We start from the raw sequence: 26,952 nt of genomic DNA, 5'->3' as shown, positions 1-26,952 counted from the left end.
ATGTTTTTTGGATCTTTCTTTGGAGCTGATTCCCATTCACACACACTCGCTCTAATATACGAATAAAACCACAATAGAGGCAGAAAGTTGTTAGAATTAAATACAGAAACAAGTATAAAGTGTCTCAACTCTGTGATTACAGCTGTACAGGCCTTAAACAGAGATCCTAATCTCACCCATATCTGCATCTTTAAGACCTGGCTCCACCCTACTGGTGCTGCCAAACTTTAGAATCAAACATATTTGCGTTAATTTGTACATTACTGATCATTAGCTCACCAGGCTAATGTAGCTCGTCGCTACACTCTCTTTCCCTCTTCACGCTCAGCATCGTTTATCGACTTGCAGCTCATGACACACATGAATGCAGATGATCAAAGAAAGAAAGAAATTCTATTTGTAGCAGAACTCCAAGTATTTTACTCTTTATATACATATATTACCATATTTACCATAATATGACGTAATACTCAGCACCTGAGTTTTTGCCTTTGGACATTTTTAGATGACAAAACTGACCATCAAACCAGTTAAAGGACTTGTAAATGTCTTCAGGGGCATATCGTACATTTCCAGATCTATGTCTATATTCTGGAGCACTACTGGAATATCTTTTCATGATTTACAGTTCAAAAAAACATTTTAAATATCTTTAACTGGCCCTTTATTTAGCATAAACTCTCAAACAGGCCTTTTTAGCTCCTGTCTCTTTAAGGTCCCCCCCCTGATGAGCTTTCTCTGTTCTGATTGGCCAGTTTCAGGACGACTTCGTAAACAAACAGTAGAAGAACTTCTTTTTCTCATTCTTTACTCAAAATTTAACCTTCTCAAATACATTCATACATGTTCTAGCCTGAATCTGATCCAAAATATGTGAGTGAACAACCTGAGTAACAAAAGCCACATGACAGACGGTTGTTTGTGGGCATGTGCAAACAATCTGATGTCATCACGGGGAGAAAACAGAGATAACTTTGCAAACAAAGCATCAGAGCAGGCTGAAGCCCTGGATTTTGACTTGCAGGCAGCATTTTACATCTGTTCACCTCCAGTTTTGGAATTTTGACCATGTTTAACACAAACATCCAAGATTATAACAGTTTAAAAATAACACATAAAAGCTTGATGTGTCCCCTTTAATGAAAGTGCTCATGTATCAGAGTGATAGTGCTGCTGTTTCACTGGCAGTTTCTCTGTTTACCACCTTCCACTACCTGATGTTTGTACATTAGCTCAGCACTGCAGCAGCAGACTCATTTTCAGGAAATTAGGGCCAACGAGAAGCTCGTCACTTCTCGTCAGGCAGCTCTCTGGGGGGTTTCCAAGCTTCTGTTGTTTTTCCTCATCAAATCAATGCGATAGCTGTCGTTGTTCCCAGCGTTTGAAGCCTGAAGTCGATGGTTGTCTGGATGTTCATCTTTGATTGCGCTCGTATGTGCAATTACCGTGACGCTCTGATCACTACACATGCACACACACACACAAACATGTAAACACCAAAGAGCACATAAAAAGAAATCGCCCACCCATCATCCGTCCCCCGGTCTCTCGCTCCTTTCCTCCCTCCACCCTCCCGCTCCCCAGAGAGACTCTCGGCGGAGGGTCAGACAGCAGTCCTCTATTGATGTTGAGCATGTATGAATGTGAAGTCACTGCGGGCTAGCTCCGCCCACCCTCGACGGGAGACACTTCAAGAGGAATCGTCGATGAGCGAGCCTATTTTAGCTCACCTCCCCTCGTCTTCTTTTTTTTTTCTGCTCTTTGTTTTCTTCTTGTCCTCCTTTGCTCTGCTCCCCTGAGGTGTTACCATTAACTGACCCTTTACATGTAAGACAGAGGAAAAAGAGAGAAAACCACCCATGTTGGTTTCAGAAGCACACAAGTCTTACAATTTACAGTCTCTCAGCTGCCAATTTCTCAACCCATAATCCTCTTTCTTCTTCTTCTCTCTTTGTCTCTTCTGGTGCTGTTTCTAGGTTTCAGACCAACAATGTGTCATTCTGTGATTAAAACGTGTGCTTGTTCCTTCATAGCAGCGATGCTAAGTTCAACTCTTGGTGCCACAACCTCCCAACAGGAAACTATTACAGTATTTATTATCAGTGATATCTCTGTGGAGTTTCTCAGAACTTGAAGATATAGTTTATTATCGATAGGAAGACTAAAGGATGAAACATAGCGGCGGCATTTGATGTGTTACAGGGTTTCAGCAGGTCTTGTAAAGCCTTAAAAATTCAGTTCCCTAAAGATATATTAAATATTAAAACATCTTAAACTTAATTAACAAAAGTCTTAAATATTTTTCTTTTTAGTTGTATAAAGTTTTTTTTAGCTGATTACAGGCTGTCAGGAGATGTTAGCTACTGCTAGCTACTGTAGCGAGGAAGCGTAGCTGGGAAGCTAATCCACTTGGGATGGGTTAGCGTCGATTTTTAGCATTTTATGACACTTGTCCAAGTCCAGGTTGCATAATTTGATTAATAATATCATTAGGAATTTTTGTTACATACAGCTGAGAACCATTTAAAACAATCTGATATAAATGTCATTAAATTCAGGTACTTAATAAATAATTCCATGACCGGCATGACAGTGACAAAGCTATTATATTGCGTTCTATGTGGTATTAAAAAGGGCTTTAAAAGTCTTAAACTTAATTTGGTGAACGCCGCAGAAACCAAAACACAAGCCTTTTGGTTTTTTTTTTGGTTTTTCTGCGAACGCCAATATGTCGGTGGCGGCGTTGAGATGTGTGTCATTGTGGATGGACGTGCAGCGTTGTGTCAGAGAGGAAGTCACTGCCTTATTTCTCAGCGTCTACACGTCTATACATTTATACATATTCACTCCCTCCTTTGAAACATTTATCATACCTCTGAACCTATCTACAGCACATGTGACACGGCCGGTGAGTTTTGACGTTTGTTGTAAACATTTTAAGACGTTGTGCCATCCCTCATCATCACCATCATCACTTCTGCTGTCTGGTGGGGAGTTTGAAGGACTTCAAAAATGCTTGTTTGGGTTTTCGTCCCTCTTGAAAAGTGAAGTTTAGACGGAGTGCCAGATCGACAGACAGATTGGTGAAGCGTCAGCGGTAATACGGGGGAGTTGTGCCAGACCTAAAGAATCAGATTGTGGATGCAAGTGGCTGAAAGGACTTTTAAGGGTGTCTGGCTCACCCTTAGAGTCAGATATCAGGAAGGAACTCGGAGTGGAAGCGCTGCTCCTTCACGTTGAAAGGAGCCAATTGAATGTCTGAATGCATCCCTTAAGAGGTTTTCCAGGCATGTTCAGCTGGGAGTTGATCCCAGGGCAGAACCAGAGCGTGCTGGAAGGATTCCAGCTCCTATTTTGCCTGGTAAACATTTGAGATTGCCCAGAAGGAGCAGGAGGAGGACGACGGGGCTGGGGAGAGGTGGGGTCTGGGTTACCTCGCTTGACCTGCTGCTATCGTGACCCGCACCAGGGGCCACATGCATAAACAATGTGTGCACACCATTTCCAGTGCATAAACTGGTATTTACTGGTGGAGAATGTGCACACCTCAAGTATTCTTTAGATTAGGGGTACACATTTTTCTAAAACCATCTGAGGGTGAGGTGATGAGGTGGAGATGAAATATGAGGAATCTTATATTGTTTGTTTAGGTTGATAAACAGCTGCACTGATTGTGTGATTTTTGCATTTACACAGAGAGAAGGCACATTTATTAATGTAACATTGATTAATTACTTTTGTATGATTTATTTGATCATTCTTTTAATTTACATAGGAGTCAACTTTTTATTTTATCCTTAGTTGTGACACTTTGTAAAGTTAGTTCAGATATGAGCGCTGCAAACCAATCATTGATTACATTTCTGAGATATCACTGATCCATGTGCTTAATTAATGACATGGATGGTATTGAGAGCGGCACAGTCGGTGATACGGCGCTTTTTATCTCCAGGTGTACAGACTGGTGGAACAGGTGGCGACTTGATATAAAAACGGCTGGTTCAGGGCGCGTCTTCATCAATTTATGGCTAATTATGGGAGTGGAAACGAGGCTCCTCAACGACTGAAATTTATAAAACAGAACCGTGTGTATGAATCTGACAAAAAGAACGTGTATGCATATTTCTGTCTTTGTCTTTGCGTACACACAGTTTAAGTCTTTATACATTTGGCCCCTGGACGTGGGAAAGAGGCTGATGATATCAAACATGAAGCCTCTTAGTTAAGAAGTGTGTCACTGAACATGGATACCAGTGATCTCAGCATGTTCTCTTCACTTGCATCGCTTACATTTTTGTTTTAGACGTTCAGATATTCAACTTTACACATGACAGGACAGCCTGAAGATTACAGAGCCGTTCTGCCTCAACCTTGATGCATCTATAACAACAGTCTGATGATTAAAAGCCACAGGGTACTTTTACTCGTATATATGGACACGTATGTTGCACAGACACTTTTGGAGCCATGAAGGGGAGCACTTTTTTTTTTTTTTTTTACCATTTTGTATTAGCTAAGCTCTGAGTCTCAAACTCAGCTTTTCCTCTCTCTGTCTCTCTCCACAGGCTGGTCTTTGTGATGAGATTACAAGCTGCAGAAGTAGAGGAGGTCTCTAAGCCGGTGTATGGCTTTTGCTTCACTCTGATCTGAGACAGAAACACACGCACATAAAAAAAAAAAAAACGTTCACAAGAGCACACGGGGGCCACTTCGTTTAAAACCAAATCAAACTTTTTTTTTTGCACGATTCTTAGCCCCGACGATTCAACCAGGAACACTGAAAGACGACGACGAATGCGGCCGACTTTACCGCCGTGAGACCGGCTGACAGCTGTCGTCACCCAAATTGCGGTTCGACGACTCGCACACACGAGCAGGAGGAGCAGCTCGACCCGCTGAGTGACTGTTTGACTGATTCAAAGTCACAGTGGCCTGACATGATGGACAGAACAGGAGAAAAAAAGACTGACAGACAGGACAGGTGACAGAGAGGGAGGAATGATTGGGAGAAAAAAAAGGGGGACAGAGATCTTATTTTTGGCTCCAGTCACCACTTTTCCATCTCTACAACCCCCCGTCTCAACGACGTCTTTCTCCCTTGTCAGTTTTACCTCTTTATGCTCCGTCTCCCGCTGATCCAGTTGTTTCATTTTTTATTGTTTCATATAAAAATGAGACTCAATCAGCGGTATTAATGGATTTACCAGACTGCACATATCCTCAAGTTTGGTGCAGCAGTGTGTCGTTGAGGAGAAAGAGAGAGAGAGAGGGAGACTGTGGGGCTACGTTTCTCTCTCTGTCTCTCTCTCTCTCTCGAGCTTAGATAGTGGGTCAATAGAGATTGAGGCGCAGCGGTATTCACAGCCGCCTTTTCCTGCGCTAATCTGCCTATTCAGCACCAGAGATAGACCCCAGAATATGAGAGAGAGAGAAAGAGAGAGAGAGAAAGAGAGAGAGAAGGGGGGGAAAATAGAGAAAAAAAAATACAGGTACAGTAAGATGTTGAAAGTCTTTGTGAGTAAAAATAGAAAGAGCAGCGTGAGAGAGAAAAGGAGGTATTAAAAAGCTGAGAAGTTGGAAAAAAAAAAGAGAGAGAGGCGTTAAAAAAGGGATAGAGAGAAGGTAGAAAGGTGGACATGCATCAGGAGATTCAGAAAGAGAAGAGACGGAACAAAAGATAAGTGATTGAGGAAGTTATTAAATGAGAGCGGTTGGTGGTAAGAGTCCACGGCGACGCCCCCCCCCCCCCCTTCACCCACAAAACCAGATTTGCATATCGCAGCGGCGAAGCAGAAACGATAAGTCGTTGTGGTTACGCTTTGATAAATCCACTCCTGGTTTGATATAAACCAGCTGAGGAGAAGTGGAGAGAAAACATAATCCTCCCCTCCTCATCTCTCCCTTTCCTTTGCTTCCTTTGCTACATCTCTCTATTTTATCATTTTATTATATTTCTATTCTCAAGTCTTCGGCCTCTTCTTCCTCTTTTTTTCTCTCTCGTTTCCTTTAAAATGTTCCTTCAATTAAAACGTGTATCAAGGCGACATGTTTCTAGTTTCTCCTTCACCTGCTCTAGTCTTCTTCTAGTCGTCTTTTTCTCTCTGTCATCTTATTCTCTCGACACCCCTCCTTCCTTCCTTCCTTCCTCCTCTCTCTCTCTCTCTCTCAGTCCTGACAAAGCATCTTGAGCCTTTCTGCTGTATCATTCTCACGTTGGCCCTCTTCCTAAAGGAGGAGGGAAAAAAAAAATCACTTTTAATATCTCCTGAAAGGAAATTGATTTTTTTGTAATTTGCATTAAAAACATAAAGGCTGTCATTGTGACACAGCGATATGACACAACACTAAAAAATAATATACACTAATTAACTAATCAATCTAACGTCTGTCGCTCTCCCGGTAGAAAAGGGGGAGTAGATTGTCCACAAACTAGAAAGGTAGTTTGCTAATTTGATTGCAGTTATGTTTGTGTGCAGTTTTTGCAGTTTTACAATTTTTTGCTCGATCAACTCTGATAAGTCTTCATGTTGTCCTGCAGTTTGAATCCTATTTGAGACATTTTTAGGTGCAATATTTGAGTCAAATGATGAATCACTTTGCAAGACTGATAAGATAAACCAACCCCAGAATATTTACACAAATTTTTCACTTGTTTTCAGTCTCACTGAGGTCAAGTGAAGAGATTTATCAATATTAATGCTTTGTCAGTATAGTAATACATCCAAAAAACACACACACAACACCATATGAGACCACTTTGCAGTTGTTTTATTCTTCTAGTTTTCACAAAGGCTAAGCTAGGCTAGCAGTTTCCCCCTGCTTCCAGTGTTTTTGCTAAGCTAGGCTAAACACTCGACACAGTGGCCGCACGTACAAATCAAAAACACACACAACACCATATGAGACCACTTTGCAGTTGTTTTATTCTTCTAGTTTTCACAAAGGCTAAGCTAAGCTAGCAGTTTCCCCCTGCTTCCAGTGTTTGTGCTAAGCTAGGCTAAACATGTCCTCGACAATCGCATTATTTGAAACACAAGACTGACACGAATCTTTTTAATGGCATAGATTCATAAAACATTCTCGTTTCCTCTCAGTCAGACCAGACACAGCCTCAGACTGTGGCCACTGGCCTTGTAAGCACTGCTGTCGTACTGTCTCTCTGTCTGTCGACCTCCTTCCATCCTCCTCTTCCTCTGTCCCACTGTCTCCCTCCGGGTGTCCGACTGGATAGCTGCTTGACAGGAATCGGCGGGCAGAGCTCGGAAACTGGGCTTCATTGACCCGGAATGAATCCCCGATACTTTGATCCTCTCTGTCTTTGAAACTGTCCACCCCATCGGGACGGACACTCATGTCACCCTCACTCCTTCATCTGTCCGCTTGTTGACTTTTAGTGGTATTTACAGTCAGGCAACTCATGTATAGATACGAAACAACCCTCATGATTGATCATATCTAGTCACTGTTCTTACCTTACTTATTATTTTGTCATTATTTGCTGCTAGCCTTTGCTTGCACAGTAAAAAAAAAGTAAAGCTATTAAAATGATTGACGGAACAATTAAACATGTATAAGGATTAATTAAGACTCAAGGTCTTATTGACTTTGCAAATTGGATCAGATACATAAAAAAAGAGAAGTCAAGGCGAGGTCAAAGACCCTGATGAGGATCTTTGTACCGCAGATGCACAACCGTCTTGTTTATTTTAAATGATGTAGCCTCATAAATCAAGACTTTTTAAACCTTTTTTAAAACTCAAATATCTTTGGATCACCGTCCTCTTCGCTCAGATATGTTTTAGAGACATTTAAATATGAATTTCAGGTAATTGCAGTCTTCGAACGAGCGGAGCGAAAGGCTCTACCAACCACTGCCATGTACTATTAATGAAAAGCATCCTAGTTAGTCAGGATCAAAACCTGAATCTTACATCCGTACATCAAAGCACTCGTGGTTGTGTGTCATGTTTGCTGGTCTTTCAAAACCTGAAATCAGTGCCTCACAGATGTATAAATATTTGAATGTCGATGTGTTAATATTTGACTGACTTTGATTCCCCCTGCCGTGCTCTTTTTTTTTTTTTTTTTTTTTTTTTGTTTACTATTATACTGGATCCTGAGCAGGCTACCATCCACCGGTGCCTTCATCAACGAGGGTGAGCGCTCACTCAGAAACCTGGCTTTGATGTTTAGGCAGAGAGGAGGGCCCGGCTGTGGAGTCTGTCACCGGGTTAGCGAGCGGGCTCCTCCTGCACAGATGTTTTCCAGCTACAGTCCCGGTTTTTCCACGTCAGACCTGTGCCGATATGCGTTCCTGGGGAATTTTGTCTCTTGCTAATGAAACCATTAGTCTGTCGGGGGGGGGGCAGGGGGAGGAGAGATCGGAGTGTGAGGAAGGGGGGTTAATGATGCATCAACTCACCTGACAAAACAATCACATTAACGCGCCCAGTCACCACAGCAGCAAATGAGCACTCGCACTCACCTGCAGCATAATTTGATTACTTTTGACCAATTTAATTTTGCAAATGGAGACGTGTGTGTTCACCCGGAAAAATCAACACAATTATGATGGCAATTTGTCAAAGGTGAAAGCTATTTTGATGGAAGAATATTCAGATGTCACACTGGAAATTAATGAGGATCTTTCTTTACTTTTCCCTCCGGTCTTTGTGTTTTGTCTTTTCATCAGATGTGCTTGTGGCGTGGGGATTCGGTGTTTGACATCTTGCGCACAGGTGTGTCTGTATGTAAATCGTTCCGGCTGTGAAACGGGTTCAGACAGATGGATTATTAGTTTGTAGAGACAATGTGACATTCCTGCTGCCTTCGTCTTGGCATCCAGTCCTTCATAATCAGGTTCCAGACAGCTGTCTGTCAGATCAGAGCAGATTAAATTACGTAATGTCCGAAATGTCTTTTCCGTCCCTGATCTGTTCCTTGTCCTTTTTTATTTTATTTCCCTTTGTCATCTGTCAATCATTTCCTGAACTGTATCCACTTTTTGTGTTTTTTTTCTCATCGAGGGAGGGCTTAGAAACAGTTTAACTTTCCCCTAAAGTTTGATGATGTATAGAAGTCAGGATGCTGGAAGCTTTAATCACACACTGACAACTAAAACTTCATCATAAGACATTGTTTCCCTATTTAAACCATATATACAAAACATACAAGGAAGACAGATTTATGAACATACATGAGGGCTTTGTTTTACTAACGGGGCTTTTTTATTTAGCAGGTAGTCAGGATTTTAGAAATATTGAGCTCATGAGTTTAAGTCCTCCTTGAAGATTTTGACCAGACAAAAAAAAAACTAAAAGTTTGTAAGCTGTTTAAGTTATTTAAAATATTTTATATTCTATTTGTTTAGTAAAGTCTCAACTTATATTGTAAGTTATATTGTAGTTATATTATATGATTTAGTTTTCTTTCACCTCTTTCACTGCTAGGAGACAGATTCTGGTGGTAATGCTGAATTCCTGCAGTAGTAGGCCTATCTATGAAAGTGCTTTAGTCCACTAAAGACACATGGATATGTAGCCATCGAAGGCAGAGACAATGAAAACTGCTAGATAGTAAGCATATATTTAAACAATGTAGGAGCTAAAAACAGTCAAAAGTCAAAAAAAAAGCCTCCAAACTCTGAAAGACGTCTCAGAAATCTTCTCTTTTTATTATTACACTGAAGAAGGAGTCTGTGCTGAAACATCTGTCTTTGTGTTCAGCCATGTGATTTAATAAAACGAGAGATTTCTGAGACATCTTGTGTGGAAGCTTTTCTGACTTTTGATTGTTTTCTTTTGCACCTGGAGTGCAGTTGTTTTGAAAATTAGTAGGAGTTAAAACATTAAAATAATTGACTTTGCAAATGTTTTATGAGGAAGAACGTTCGTTACACCTTAATGATACATGTTGCGTTTTGATAAGAAAGACTGAATATAAACATAATTCTCTGTTTATAAAGCAGATTTAAATGTAGATTGCTAACTGTCCAGGTTGCTGAATACCAAACAATCTCAGACAAAAAAATACTAAGGTCATGACCTTATTGTCCTCAATGGCACTGCAACTAACACATATTCTCATTATTGATTGATTAATTTGATGATTATTTTCTTGTGTAGTCAATTTAATCTTTTGCCTGTAAAATGTCAGAATAGAGAAAATGCGTGTTATTAGAACTCAAGGTGACATCTTCAAATGTCATTGTTTGTTTGATCAACAGTCCAAAATCCAAAGATATTCAGTTTACTATCATGACACAAAAAGAAGCTGCAACCAGCTAATTTTTGGCATTTTCCCTTAAAAATATGAGATTAATCACAAGATAGTTGCAGATTAATTTTCTGCCAGACTAATTGATTAATCGACTTAACATTGCAGCTCTAGTGTAGAAGCGTAGACGTGGCAACTGCAAACTATGGAGGTGTGTTTACTCCTGAAATATACAGAGGACCTGCAAACAAGCATACTGACATTTGGACTGAAGCACCAATTACTATAATGAGCAACATAAAGCCAAATCTGAGGGTTTGTTTGTGGTGGCCAAAGTAAACACACCTATAAAACGCTGCCAAAGCGAAAGAAACAGACACAATGAACCATATTCCAACAGACCAGGTGCTGCTAACCAATCACCTTCCCTTCTGTATCTCCATCTTTTTCCATTAAGACAGCAAATAACTGCCGGCTGCCATATTTGTCTGTGTGGTTTGCTGTGTCTGAACTTTACACAACATGTATGTGTACAGGTGCATCAACACAGTTATTTACACACATACCCCTGCGGCGTCACGTACACACACACACACACACACCGGCACACACTGAGCGACTGTGTAATCAGCTTTCCTCTCTCCACCCACAAAAAAAAAAAAATCCCAAGAATCACTTGAGTGTGAAATGCTGAAAACATCCTGCATCCAAATCATATCAAGAGCACAGCAGATTCCCTCCACTGTTTGCCTGTTTTGTTTATTTGGCTCCTGCATACTGGCAGATTGAGCTCTAGTCGTAATGACCATGCATTGTCAGGCCGGCGGTTGTCGGGAGGGAAAGGCAGGACGAACCGCACTCGCAAAAAAGCTGCCATGACTCTAAATCCACATTAACAACAGCAACGACTGCCAAGGTAACACAATGCTGTGAGGCATCTGATGCCTTGGTGCATCCGGCCTGCTCTCTGTAAGCCCCGCTGTGGAGGGCGAGTCGCACATCAGATACAGAGGTTGTTTTAGAGAGAGAGGTATGACATCCTGCTGGACGGTGAGCAGTGAGAAAGGGAAGAAAGAGACAGGATAGTGGGGAGATACGCTTCAGTGACCTCAGCTTTAGCCCCCTTGTCTCCCAGCTGAAGCCAGACAAGCTGGCCAGGGAGACGTTGATAAAATGTTGTCTGGATGTTGTGATGAGGTATCTGCCAGTGGAACAATGCGTCTCCTCCTGTCACACATCGGCTGAGGCTTTTCACTTTGATGGCTTTTCACACGGTTTCCACTTGCTTCCACTTACTCGACATTCTCGTTTCATCCTCTTTGCTCTATTCTGGTCGCTCATTTTCTGAGGCCCTAAATAGCAAAATAATGTATTTATGTAGCACTTTTCAAAACAAGGCACACAAAGGAATAAATGAGAATTCAGAAATACATAAAATGTGATTTTGTTGAGTAGTATGTAGTTTTGTTTGTTAGTCGCATTTCAAACTAACATCTATAAAAAATTTCTTTATATCAGACTATTATGAGGAGAAACTACTTTTATTCACAGAGGTCAGCAGATACAGACAATTTGGCCATCAGCAATAACATAAAATGAGACATGACTACAGATAATGTTGCCAATGTTGATTAAAATTAAAACAGAAGGGGACCCAACATAGAACTTTGAGGAACTCCGCATTGTAAATAATGACAATTGTTAAGTTTTACAAATGCATTTTACAGAGCTAAATATTTGATTTTCTACAGTAAGTTTAGCTTTAGTATGCTTTAATTTCTAAAACAATCAAATATAAAGTTATTTTTTGCATGTTGTAGCAAGTTTGATGATGTGTAACTTACCCCCATTACCAATTGTGTTGATCCTTCACACGTCGTTAAAAATATATATATATTTTTTTTTTGGTAAGCTGCACATACACAGTAGAGGTGTGTCTTGCCAAAACAGAGCATGTAAATAGAAAACAAAAGAGGGCCCACGATAGTACCTAGTGGAACTCCTATAATTTAGGAAAATTATGAAAATGACAGATAATTAATATTAAGATTATATTTGAGATTGACCTCCATGAGTCATCTAAATTTTACAGTCAGTAGGTGGTCATTAGTTAGCCTTAATGAAGCCAAATCAGCTCAATGAGTTGCCATGACGCAATTTAAACAAACCACCTGTAATATGATTATCACATTCTGCAGAGTTTTAAATATAAATACACCCAGAACAGCATTTCCTATATGTCTCTTTTAACTGTCTTTTCTCTATGTACTTCTAGGTATCGCTATAGCCAGTGCTCTGGTGGACACATCACAACAGCGAGTGATGGACTTCAAAGAAAGAGGCCTGGGTCTGAAGCACCGCAAACACACCGTGCACCACCAAGGGACCTGTGTATGAACTGGACGCCCTCAACGAGGTGACAACACATCCATCGATTGCACTGGAGATATTCTCATTGAGGAAAACATCGTACAACAAAAGGCAAAAACCTGCAAAAATTGAGTTTGGATGATGATTGATCTTCAAGTGGCATGGATGGGACTGGGGATGTAACTAATGCCTCATCAACAGTCACCAAAACTGGGGAAAAAACTGAAATTGTGATCCCTTTCCCTCCCTGGATCAGATGGAAAACTTCTCCGTCAACATGCTCTTTGTGTTCCTTGTGTGTATGTGTTGGTCCTGATGAGCCAGGAAAAATAAAAATTGGAATCCTTACTGCAGATTGTGCACGAAAATGTCTGTGTTTTACTACGAGAGCTGACAGACTTTTCCACTTCCACGCCATGTGGCTCCGCGTCTCTAGGGCTCTACTTGTCTGTCATGCGGCCTGCCATATTGACAAAGACAAGCACTTGTTTTACACCACTAAACCAAACTAAATAGCTTTGAGCTCCAGTGAAAGATATTGAGCTCAAATTATCTGAGCTGAAATGAAGTCCTGACTTACAAACTCACTCAGATGCAATGCTGGAAAGAACAACATGGACCTAACTAGATCAATGCACTGCAGAGGACGGAGTTCTGTGGAGGAGGATTTGCTCGAGGATAAAAAAAAAAAAAAAAATCTCCACCTGGAATTTTAAAGACTACTATTGTTGCAACGTTGAAGAAAACGCATCTTGGTATGAAGATCATCGGTTACTGTTGAAACGTGTCATTTATGAAATACATGTTTGTTGTTTTTTTTTTCCCTTCACCAACATTTTGAAGTTCGACATTTTGATACCTGCTCAGGTCCTCTAATGGAGAATTTCCATTATCTGTAGCTGTGGGCCTTATACACATCTGTATATGCACTATAAGTGAAACGCTTTACCAGTACATTAGGACCCTCTGTGGGATAATATTATGCAACTGATCATCCTGATGTTATGTTTATTCTGGGCTGTGATGTCACCTCAAGGTCGGTATCATCAAACACATACTGTACTACTGATGGTATTCATATGCCTATCAATTCATTCCTTACTGTGAAGCTACAGTATACATCTTTCCTCATTTGTGAAACGTTTTATGTAACATCTCCTTACATAATATATATTTATTAATTACGCAAATTACAGTCACATACAATAATTTCTAAGTTTAACAAATGCACTAAGGTTTTTTTTTTTGTTTTTTTTAATTGAAACAGAAAAACTTCATTTTAAACAGCAGATCTGTGCAGTATTCCCTCAGTGTCTTTTCATTTCCAAACTTTAAATGATTTATTTACATATCAAATATATTTTATGCATACCATAGTAAATTTGTGTGATTTTTTTCCCCCCCTTTATCTATTGTGTTGATACTTCATTTAATATTGTAAAGTCACTTTTTATCAGCTGCACATACACAGTAGAGTTATGTCTTCATGCATATGTATTGTCGATATATATTCAGCCTGATTGTTTTCATTCGGGTGTTTTGTTTCCATGTAATTTTGCACCAGTTTGTTGTTGAGACTTCTATTAACAAAGGGCAGCTCACCGCACTGTATTTGTCCATAAGAGCATAAAATCTGTACATTATGATTAAAACATTTTGATGCCTCTTCGTATGGTAATTGGATCTGATGTACTGTGTGGATTCTTACCTCTGGGACTGTATTGATTGGTGTTCTCAGGATGTCAATAAGGTCAGATGACAAGCTCAGCAAACACTCCTGATAGAGATACAGACTGGCTCAGCCGCCTGAATGGACAAACAGAATGAGAAAAAGTTGAGCACAACGTCTGTTGATGTTAATAATTCTTACTTTATGCTTTACAGGATATAGTACAACATCTCTTTTGTTGCCAGTCGGTCTTGTTGGACCTAAAACTACCAGGAAGAGCTCCATTGAAATTGGGTAGGATTCATGATCCCTAGAAAATACTGCTTACATATTTTTTAGTTACCTCCTTACCTCGGGTAGGAGTTCAATATTGTTTTACCAAAACTGAATCCATTATCAAATCTGAATCCTTTTGAATCCCTTCTATAAGGTTTAGCTTTAAACATTTTCAAGTAACTAAAGTCATAAATAGCTAATAGCTGTCATCTTTTTTGGATGAGAAGGCAGAAACAGTTAAGTTTTGAGTGGCAGCCAAATTAATATTTTCAAGCTGAAATTAGATAAACAGCAGGGGATATGAAATGTTGATTAATTGTATTGGACATGTTGAAATACTTTACTTGTACTCTTATTTTTGAAACACTACTTACATCCAAATATTGAAAATCCATATACTGAACTATTAGAGGTTTGAATGTTTAACTTGGGAGATTCTCCTGGAATTGATTAAACATAATCAGCTAGATAATTCCTCTATGGAGTCAGAGGGGAAAAAAGCATCATTTTGCACCATTTTTCTGACATTTTATAGAACAAACTACTAATCATTTAAACCAGAGAATAACTGACAGATTATCAATAATGAAGATAATGATTATTTGCAGCATTTTAAAACAGCAACAGTGACAATCAGCACTGAATAAAATAAGAATGTTTTCTGCTATTTGCTCCTTAAAAAGAATGAGAAGAGACAAAAAGGCTTGATGAGGTTTGTTAGCATTGGACCTTTGTGAATGCGCTGATTGTGAGGAGTTTAGCAACCTGGAACCAGCTCAGACCTCTGACATGTCCAACACAACCATCAACCCAAAACACTTTCTTCAACAAGAGTTTGGTCCGTTACTGTAGGACACCAACTAACGCCTGGATTTCAATGACATTTGCTGTGGATATTCTCAGTCCCCAGAGGATGAACCCTAACGCTACATTAGCTTACTCTAGCATCACCCTCAGGCCAAAATGTCAACTGCATGCACAAACAACATCTAACGTCATAATCCAACAGGAAGATTGCAATGAAGTGCAATAAACTGAGAATATTCATACTCATCAGGGGATTCATCTTTTGATGGTTAAACTGAATTAACAGTAAGGATTATTGGTATTTTAGTCATTATTTTAGACATTTCTTACAGCAGAACATTTGTCCTGTCAAACACAGATGCAATTAATAATGTTATTAATGACTCCATTGCATCCAGGTGTGCCTCCTGAGGCCCTGCTGTTTTAACTTTTATGTGTTACCGAGCATCAGAGCAGGGCTCCGTTTCTGTTTGTGTATGCGGCTGCATATACAGATGCAGTTAACAGATATATAAAATAAATCCACTCTTTTTATGGCTGTATTGCTGCAGTGACTAATAGCTGCCGTGTGCTTGAAAATGGACCATTGATTATGTCCTTAGTCGTGAAGCAGAGGAGGCTGGACCGCTGAGGTGATCTCAGCATCTTCAGACACTTTTATGCAAATATGTGACTATAACCAGGAAACAAAAAAAACACCAAAAAGCACCAACATACATTCTTCCAGGGAACAGCAGCGGAGAATCTAGCGGCTGCATCGCTCTACTGTCTGGCTGTATTTCAAAATCCTTCACAGTCAGTGATGTAGTGGTAAATAAAAAGCTGGGTAAACAATGCTTTCAAGTCTGTAATCATTTGCATATGTCTTCTTCTACTTTAAAATACCTTGTCGCTCTGTAACCTACTGCTCACTAAGAGGGGGATTTATCATCTCAGCATGGAAATGATCAAAATGACATTTCATTGAGGAAGGTTTACCATCTGATATGTCCCAGATTAACCTTGATTTTTGACAACTGTATCAACAAAGGCTGTAAATCTTTATCAATGAAAGGTTTTTTTTGTTGTTTTTTTTTAACACCCTTTTTCTTTTGACCCCTTTCTTTGAAAAGGCCTGTGAACATTTCATGAGGTCAATGCTGCTGCTTGCTGCTGCTGCTGCCACCATTAGTGACTAGGAACAGATAAGTGCTCCTTTTTACGCTCTCAGCTCACTATATTTTTCCTCAAGATAAAAGACTGCAGTATTTAGCATTAAGTGGGCTGCTGGCATCTCCGCTCTGCTCAATACCTGCACATCACAGGCAGCAGGAAGTGGTGCACTTTCCCTTTTATCCTGATCTATGGTGTTTTTAAACTAGTTCTGAGGATCAAATGAGGTCTGCGTTTTAAGAGTAAAGTCAATGTAAGAAGCTGAAAACCTGAACACAAAGCTATTGCAAAGAGTGGAAGAAGAAGAAAACTCGCCTCGATAAAATTGACATTCTGCCACTGTTGGGCTGAAGTTGCATGGGAATGTCGTTGTAAACCCTTAACATCTGTTTTAGCGTCATTAATCTCTGGTAGAAAATGGAGACAAAGAGCCTGACACACTGCTGACGTGGGTCCCACATGTTCACATATGTGCAAACACTCCAGTGAGTTGTGTTCATATGCAAATTCAACGAGTTATGTTCAGAGGAGAGTTCGGTGCAGATGCAATAAGTATGTGATGCTCATATAGTGTTCAATCAACAGAAAATTATTCAGCAACTAGTTTGATACTTGATTTAGTCATTTTTCAAGGAAAATAGATAAACGTTTGCTGGTTGCAGCTCCTCAAACGTTAAGATTTGAAGCTTTTGGAGTTCAGACTGTTGATCTAATCAAACAAGACATCTGATGATGCCAGTTTTGGCTCTAAGAAGTTATAACCTTTTCATTATTTTATGTCATTTTACATACAAAATGATTAATTGAGAAAATAGTGATAGCAAAAGTTGTTGCAGTCCTACCGGCTTCCCAGAAGCACTGAGATTCTTTTTTTTTTTTTTTATTTTAACCTTGGACACAATCTTTAACGAAGCCACTAAAAGCTCATCACCAGCCAACATGGTCACCACAGTGCACTCTAGTTAAGTCAAGTCCATTTTTATTTAAGATATAACCCAATATCACACATTTCCCTCACTGGGCTTTACAATCACCAAGTTCACATCCTCTCTGTCATTTGGATTTTTTTCCACAGAGATTCAGTTCAGAATTTTTTGGCAAGTTCAAAGCTTAAATTTGAGATGTAAGTACAATATTGAGCTTGGAATGAATCTTTAATTAAATCAGTAAATCAATTCCACATCATCTCTGCCAAGTCTGAGTTTTGGTGTCATGGTGACGTCCCTGCAGACACACAGATGTCTTGTATTGGAGCGCACACTCTTCCTGAAAGCATGTTGTTAAGGTCAGTCTACTCATCCTCCTCCTCCTCTCTCTCAGCCTTCAGTTAACTCATTCTCACTCTGCCCAAACACTTTGACTTTCTCTCTTTTCATCCCGAGCAGCTTTGTTTCTCTTTTGTCTGCGTTCAGTATCCTTCAGAGCTGCAACAGTTAGTTGACTAATCGTCATTTTTAAAGCAAAAATGTCAAACATTCCCCAGTCATTTGTTAGGATTTGATGGGTTTACTAGTGATAGTAAACTGAATTAGAGCTGCAACAATTAGTCATTTAATTGATTAGTTGCCAACTATTGAATTAATCTGTAGACCTTAACCTGTATAACATGAATTCTCTGATTCCAGCTTCTAAAATGTCAATATTTTCTAGTTTATTTTAGTCTTCTACACAGTAAAAAGATAACTTTGTGTTGTGGACTGTTAGTCAGGAGAAAAGAAGAGATTCAGGGATGTCATCATGGGAAACAGTGATTGAGATTTTTCACCGTTTTTCGACATTTTATAGACCGAACAACAAATGGATTAATCGATAATGAAAATAATCGTTAGCTGCAGCCATGAACTGCATATCTTTGTTGATAAAAAAGAACAAAACAAAACAACAAAAAAAGGCAATTTGAAGAGGTCACCTTGGACTTTAGGAAACTATGATGGACATTTCTCTCTGTTTTTAGATGCTTTATAGTCTAAACAATTAGTCAATTAATCGAGAAAACAATCAGCAGATTAATGATTATGAAAATGATCATTATTGTAGCTCTGGTATCTTTCCATCTCCCTGCTCTCACCCTCTTCGTCTCCCTCCTTCCCTCACCTCCCTCTTGTTGAGGACTGAGGGTCCTTGTGATTGATGCCCCATCCAGACCTCAATCTTTATGCCATTACGGGCCAATTGCGGCGGGTAATTTGGGCCGCAGTCTGAGGACGAATGACCGAGTCAGCTGGGGGGTGGGTGGGGGGGTCATCACCAGATTACAAAGCACACCACTGTCCTCCACCTTCCTACACAAACACACACACACACACACACACACGAACCACTGACCAGTCAGCCAGCTTCAGTGACGCTTTGAAGAATGTCGCCCCTGTCAGCGCTGTCCTCTACTCACTCCCAGCATGCACTGCTCTATCATAAGTGGCCTTCTGCGCTAACAAAGAAGGCTCTTTTTGTCCCCCCTCTCGGCACACAAAGTGCAAAGACATGAGGGGTGAAAGGGAAGGAGTGAAGCTATTGACGCACTACATCAGCTTGCTTATGTGAGCAGTAACCACAGAGGCACGGGGGACGTCTGCAGGAGGGTCAGCTGACAGGTCGAGGTGACCAGCTTCCTGCTTTGTCACACAGAAATGTTTCTATTCAGGAGGAAACGTTTTGTATCTGAAATGTGTTTTCCTTTCTGCTCTGTTCAGAAATACAGAAAGAACTTGCAGCTTTTTTTTTTTCCAATTTTACTTTTTTGACAAAATTCTATTTTGCAGTTTTTATTATGACACATGAAAAATCAGTATCCTCTTTTAAATCACTTTAAAAACTTTATTGGATATTTATTATTATATTATGTTGTAAAGCACTTTGTAATCCCTGGTTCTGATAAGGGCTATATAAATAAAAATGACTATTATCATCATTATTATTATTATCATCCAGCATCGAGTAGTCTTTATTTTCATCTTAATCTGCGTCATTACATCAGTCTAACATTTAAAACAATTTGAGTTACAATCTGTGCAGCTATTTTGTTAAAACACACAACATTCCCTTTAAGTGAAAGCTCTTTATGGGAATTCTACTTTACTCCGATAAATTGAAGAACAATATATTTTTAATCCCCAATTTCACATGAACGCAATCTGCACGACACCAAGTTCACATCCTCTCTGTAAACGTTGTCATTTGGATTTTTTAACAAGTTTTTTGGCAAGTTCAGAGCTTAAATATGAGATGTTAGTGCAACATCGAGCTTGGAATGAGGGGTACTGTGAGTGTGTAGACTGTGTGTTTCATCATGAGTTGGGTTGCAGGTTTTACATTACGAAGCCCTGAATTGTTTGAGCTACAGTGACGGTAAGTTCTGAGTTATGAAGCTCTACGATGGATAAATGCACTTTTGTCACCTGATCAAAATAAATAAAACCTCCTAAAAACTTTTGAGTTGTCGCTTAACTTTACTTTTGGAAAAAAAATCTTAAAAACAAACCAAAACCTTTTCTAAATTGTATGGCAAGATATTCCATCACATACTTGTATGTATATATATACACTCTTACACCTTGTTTCAACATTTCATTGACATCTCTAATGATTAAAGTAAGTAATAAAATATTTAAGTCTAAGAAAGTACAGGGCCACTTTGATTGTTTGCAGAGGTAAAGTAACAAATAAATCACTTAAACAGCGTGAGTGAGAACATCACTACTGTCTGTATTTCATTATGGGTGAAGCTGCGTCCAGTGAGGGCTCATGTCAGAGTTTTGCAGGTATGAGACGGATGCAAAACATCACACACATTTTAATGTAATCTTGTCTAATATTTTATTGTCTCTGGGATATCCTAAGGTTTAAAACAATGCTGTGTGGCTTAAAACTACTCTCGACCACTCAAACCTAAATTTAGAAAAACAACACCGCTGTTTATGCAATAACAATAAATAATAGATTTTAAAAAGCCAAGTTTTAAGATAATAAACAGATACTTATTTCAGTGGATACTGATTTATTTGAATATATATTTCATTGCCTTTCATGCTGAGAGATATTTCTATTTTTCATTTATTTATTTAATTTCTTATCAACATATGTCATCACTTATTTATCTATTTCACTGTGAATTAAATAATTTATTTATTCAACTGTCTGTTCTATTAATATAATTATGGCTCATCTAGTCTTCAGTAGCTCCTTCACATACTGTATATAACCTGTAATAAGTATTTATTTTGTAGCGAGAGCTTGTAATTAATGGAATCAATGGAACTACAATGGAAGTAACTGAAGAATGAATCAAAAGTAAAATGTAATGAGCTAAAAGTGAAAGTAAAGAAATTAATATTTTATGACAAAAAATTCCTGGAAAAATAAATACACTGAGTGTTTCTACTCTGCTAATTTACTCTCAGTATTTTAATTATGAAACCTTCTTCTCACAAACAATACATATGCTTCCATTTTGCTGCTGACATTTCCTTATTGACCCCATTATTGTTTTATAACACCATAGTTGAAGAAAAACAAGTTCAGTCATTACATTTGTGAACTTCCTGCCTAATTAAACTATGATTGTAAAGAACCAAAGATGATCAGGATAAAAACATCTATTAGTATTCATAACCTATTTGTCATAGTGACATGAATTGGCCATGCAGGGCTTCACGGTGTTACACAGAGGTTCCCTCGTGACGCGTTAATAGATGTTAATTCATGCTGGTGTCAGGAGACCCACCGTGTTAATGTGAAGTTTTATGACCTCCTCTTATAAACTGTTCATTAATGAATAAAGGTTTGGTATTGATCAACTATAAGAATATGTAATATCAGGGGGCTTGTTATGGGTGTGAGGCTGAGGGTCAATTCTAATTATTTTTTAATTTTATTATTAAACCTTTATTTAACCAGGTGAATCCCGTTGAGTTTGAGATTACGAGATCTCTTTTTAGAGGGAGACCTGGCTGAGATAGCAGTGATACAGTGTTTCAAACAAGATATTATTAAAAACACATAAAACAAAACATACAGTAGCAACTCACAGAATCATACGCCTAAAAAGACTGACAGGAGGAAATGGATCTAGCTAAGGAAGCAGTTACAAATTCCAGTTGAATTTGCCTCTAAACGCTTCAATACATTTTTAAATGCACTAATCAGGATCTGCTCATCTAGCTGCAAATCTGTCTGCAAGTGGTTCCAGGCTGCAGGGGCAGAAAACATAAGGGCCTGTTTGCCAAATTCATTGCAAACCTTAAGGACGGACAGTAAGAGGGTGTCATTTGAGTGTAGACTATAATTACTAGTTTTGAGTTAGATTTACACACAAAATGTAAGAAGGTAGCAGACCAAGGATGGACTTATAAATATGTACCAGTGAAAGTCTGCGTAAGGCCAGCAAAGGCCACTGACCTCTGGCATAGAGAGTGCACAGTATCCAGCCAATATAAGCATCGGGCAGGGGTCTGCATGTACAGCAGATCACCATATTCAAGCAGGGGAAGGAACGTAGCCTCAACTAATTTTTTCCTGGCAACATAGATGAAGCAGGATTTGTTTCTAAAGTAAAGTAAAGCTTCAGTTTCTTTACTAAGTTTTCAATGTGAAATTTAAAGTTTAAACGATCATCAATTAAAACACCTAGATACTTGTACTGTGACACTAATTCAATCTGACTGCCCTGCAAGGTTACAATTTAAGGAAGAGAAGCTAAAGTCTTCCTGGCATTAGAAAACAACATCAATTTGGTTTTTCTAGCCTTTAACACAAGTTTCAGATCAAACAACCGTGACTCTACAATACCAAAGACAGATTGCAATGATGGCACCACAGCAGTAGACGACAGTATCGTCAGCATAAAAATGACCCACTCGGTTGGCTACATAAATTCAAAATTCTCAAATTTCAGAATCGCTGCTTTTCTTGGTTGTACGTGTAGTAGATTCAGTATGTTTGTGTTTTGGATTGTTAATTGGACAAAACCTTGGACTCTGGGAAAACTGTGATGGACATTTTCAGGTTTCTAATGTTTTACAAACCAAACAACTGATCAAATATTTGACTAATTGAACCAAGTTCTGCTAAAGGAAATTCAAGCTCTTCAGTGTCTTCAACTGAGTTCTAAAAACCTTATTTTGTTAAAATAACATGAAAAAAAAAACATCTGCCAGCATCTTGTTACCAACATAAGTCATGTTTTAAATAAGTGTCTGCATCTTTAAATAAATAATCAAGAAATAAAAAAACTTTCTTTAAAAAAAAAAACACTTTGTAGCATAAGCTGATTTGCACTGGAAAAAGATGAACTTTTCAAACAAAATAAGACCTTGAGGAGTCGATAAAGACCAAAATGAATTGCTATGAGGGAGATTTCAGGAGTGTAAAGAAGCAGAGATGAAGCTCGTTCTGGTCAATATCAAATACGATATAATTTGCACGCATAGCCATTCCTTCTCCTTCTTCTAGAGTCAGCTCATTATTGCAACACAATAGCCAGGTAATGCCTATACTCCATAGCTTTCATCACAAGCTCACAGTGCTCATATCCACTGATGCCATTCCACAGTAAGAAAATAAGACTCTAATGACTCTTAATAAGCTCAGTCTCTGCATGTGAAATGCTGCCTGCTATCAAAAATCCAATTCCCCACACTCACCGGAAGTTATATTTGATAGCTGTCTTTATAGTTCTGTTTTTGAGCCGCGGTAGGGGGGTGGGGGGGTGATTTCAGGGTTTTGTAATGTATTTTTTGAGCATGTGCTGTTTGAATCAGTTTCTGCTCCTGCATGCTTGGCAAAAAAAAAAAAAAGTGAAAAACATTTCATCACATTTTATCTGGACAAAGAAAACATGTATGGTTATTGAATTTTAATTGAAGTTCTTTAATCAGATGTTGAGTCACAGTGCTTTGATGTTTCCATTAACATTTCATTTCATTCCAGGCCCATCTCACACCTCATCTATAAATGCAGTGTTCTCTGTAATGATGTGTCCACACCTCTGCACAGAGGTAGAGACGTATAAAAGAAAAAGTGTCAACTGCTTCCCTGTATGCATGTTGGGGGTCGTAGACTGAAGAGAATTGCAAACTGGACTGAAGGGTAAAACCTGTTAACGCAACAAATTAATTCCTTCCATTAACAGATTAGTATTATAAAGAATGATATTAAAGGGGACATATCATGCTTTTTGTGATTTTCTGTTATTTTTATATGGTTATGACGTTGTATGTCTATATTAAATATGGTCTAATTTCTAAAACTTAAGGTAAAGGTTCATTTGCAGTTAGTTAGTTACCTCTACTTCACCATCGAACCAACATCAGATTAGGGCTGGGCGACAGAGACAAAATCAAATGTCACGATTTTGAAAAAAATATCGAATTGCGATTATTTTGACTGATTGACTGCAACTGTGATATGATTTGTGACATTAAGGGGAATGATCATTTTTACATCATTATTCTCATTTTCATTGAAAGAACATTTTAGAGTATGATGTGTAGACCGGGACATCTCTGTAGCACGACAATATTTGATTTAAAATGGTATTTTGATACACATTTCGCCTTTAACAAATATTGCACCTTCTGAAAATTTCAGTAAGCTAGCCTACATCAGATTTGTACATGCCCACAAGCAGCCATCCGTTCCGTAGCCTATGTTGCTAAGGTTGTTCCATGGGTTGTTCATATCGTCTACTTGCATATATCGGATCTTATTCGGGCTCGAACATGTATGGATGTATTTAAAAAGTTGACATTTTGAATAAAGAGCGAGAAAAAGAAGTGAAATCCAGCTACTACTGTTTGTTTCGGTAGCCTCCAGAACCACAAGCCAATAATATTTAAACCTCACCACTAAACAGAAAACAGCCCTCAAAAATGGAAAATTGAAAATGGAAAATGACTGAGAATCTAGAAGTGCGTTACATTAATTCAACACCTGTTTGCATGATAGACACAGTTACTATACTGTACAGCACTCCACAGGGATCGATCCTGGATCCTCTTTTATTTAACTTCTATACACTTTCACCTCAGACACATTATACAGAAACAACATTTATATCCACGATTATACCTATCATCCATAATTATATACATTTCTATCCTTGGATGGTCTGAGTTTGAAACGCTGACAAACCATTTTTCCATTTGAATCGAGACAAAACTGAAGCAACATTTTGTGCCAAAGCAAAGACAAAAGATCAGTTAAGGCTTATCTTGATTCCTTCTTTTGAATCTTTGTAACACACCAACATAATTTTCACAATCAGACATGAGCTGAAACGGCCAGTCTACTAATCAATTCGTTTTTTTCACAGAAAAGTAATTGATAAGTATTCTTTATCACTGATTAATCATTTCAGTCATTTTTCAAGCAAACAAGCCTCACATCTCCAGTGTCAGCTTCTCAAATGTGAAGATTTTCTGCTTTTACTTGACATACAACTATAAATTAAATATCTTTCGACTGCTGCTCCATCAAATCAAGCAATTTAAAGATCTCACCTGGGGTTCAGAGAAAATGTGATGGGGCTTTTTTTCCACCATTTTTTGATATTTTATAGATTAAATGATTAATTGAGATTGGTACGAACTTTATCACTTAAATGCAAAGGGAAGTAGCTTTGAACCAAAACCATGTGGAGACACTTTCGAGAGAGATTTGAGAGATAAAGAAAAGAACATTACACCTAACCTCATTGTTTGGACCTAAAGGTTCTAAATGAGTCTTCTTGACTTCTATACACAAAATAAAGTTAGTCTTGCATTAACTCCAAGATGTTTGAGGTCTGATTTTATATAACATGGACTAGATTGGTCAAAGTGGTGGAAAAAGTAAGCCTATTCAAATCTTTTTCTTCAATAAAAGTAGAAATGCCACAGTGGAAACATACTCCATTACTTTTACATTAAGTAAAAGACCTGAATTTAAAATTGCACTTATGCTACCATAAACAATTATTCACCTACTCAAGGCTTAAAAAGTAAAAAGGTACTTATTATGAACAATGACTCAGATCTTTCTGCAGAGCAGCCTCTTGCAACATGTGATGCAGCTTTTACAGCCACGTCTGGAACCAACTCAGATATTGGGAAATGCAATAACTGCTATTACGGTGCACTACCATATATTAGAGCTTGAGGACGTGCAGTTTGTCTAATGGCCGTGTTGGAAGATAAATGCAGAATTATGACTAGAAAGTATATCCAAATGTCAGACTAATTTTCTAGCATTTGATGATGATGATGATGTGAACACGTCAGACCTTTTTCCCACCATCACCCTTTTCTGTTTTACATTTAATTCTTTATTCAAAATGTCAAAAATGCATAAGTAGGCATCCTGAAAATAGTTTCCCAAAGCTTAAGATGCAACCTAAAATGTCTTGTTCTGTCCCAACCAATGGTCCATTATCCAGGGATATTCAGTTTATACACCAGAAAATGACTCAGAGCCATCAATCAGTTATCAAAATATTTGGCGATTAATTATCTGTCTATTGACTAAATGATGCAGCTCTAGATCAGGTAACTAGAGATGCACCAATCTGACTTTTTCAGTCCCGATACTGATACCGATACCTGGGCTTTGGGTATCGGCTGATACCAGTGTTTAATTAATAAGCTGTCTGCCTCACTGTGTGGAAGAGACTGGGATCATTCTTTTATTTGTAAGGCAACATTAGGCTTGACCCTAACCCTAAACATTGATTTCCTAAATTTGAAAAGAAAATATAACAAATAAATACATAGATTTATACATAAAATACATTGTCAGCTATTTGAGTCAGTGTCGGACCGGATATCCGATATCAGAGGCGATATTAATGCATCTCTACAGGTATACATCTCACCTGGCTGCTCCATCAGGCTCTTATGTTCAAGCCAAATATTCATTCCCTATTGATGAGCACCTCTGAGCCAATACAACATACAACAGAGTAACACTTTTAAATATATAACCTGCACTTTCTTCATTATAGCCTTAGAGGAATTAACGAGAAAAGACGTCCAAAACTCAAAAATGACCAACTATAAATTTGAAAAAAGCGCCAGATGGAGCATTAAAAAGGAAAATATTTCTTATTCAATCAAGAGCAGAGGACAACACCTGTCACCACACAACCAAAACACCACAACACTATGTCACACAAAGTCTGCGCAGTTTTTGCCGACTTGTGTAGTGAGTCTCTTCTCTACAGCGAGTTACACCAAACTCAATGATTTTGTTGTTGTACTCACCAATCTGAATGAGTTTCCGCGAGCGTTGCGTACTGTCATGTCCACCACAGTCTGCGTTAAATCCAACTTCTTTACTCGTTAATTCGCAGTGCATCATATAACAAATCCAAACCCAATAAACTGCGCTGAACTGTCGCAACAAGGAGTCAGAAACAGCAAAAAGGTTGCAGACTGAAGAGAAAACTCCACCCTGAGTATTTTAGCTGAACAGGACGCACCTGTTGAAAGTGT

General features: G+C 38.6%; 1 protein-coding gene and 1 long non-coding RNA gene across 3 annotated transcripts in view; one reads left to right on the top strand and one right to left on the bottom strand.

Annotated features, from left to right (window-relative positions):
* The window catches only part of atrnl1a (attractin-like 1a), a 322,517-nt gene extending 308,249 nt beyond the window's left edge, over nt 1-14,268 (top strand). For both annotated transcript variants that reach the window (XM_044372295.1, XM_044372296.1), the window contains one exon: nt 12,491-14,268. In XM_044372295.1, coding sequence (XP_044228230.1) covers nt 12,491-12,612 — 122 coding nt within the window. In that variant the 3' untranslated portion in view covers nt 12,613-14,268. The remainder of the gene's footprint in view (nt 1-12,490) is intronic.
* Nucleotides 1,123-26,952, bottom strand: LOC122996708. The gene is made up of 3 exons (XR_006407071.1): nt 26,722-26,952; nt 14,294-14,391; nt 1,123-1,819 (listed from the first exon to the last, which is right to left on the bottom strand). It is a non-coding gene; the product is annotated as an uncharacterized LOC122996708 (long non-coding RNA).

The sequence above is a fragment of the Thunnus albacares genome, chromosome 14 (genome assembly GCF_914725855.1).
Source record: "Thunnus albacares chromosome 14, fThuAlb1.1, whole genome shotgun sequence".
NCBI lineage: Eukaryota > Metazoa > Chordata > Actinopteri > Scombriformes > Scombridae > Thunnus > Thunnus albacares.
Note: the sequence above shows the minus strand (reverse complement) of the source record. Positions and strands in the feature narration are given on the sequence as shown.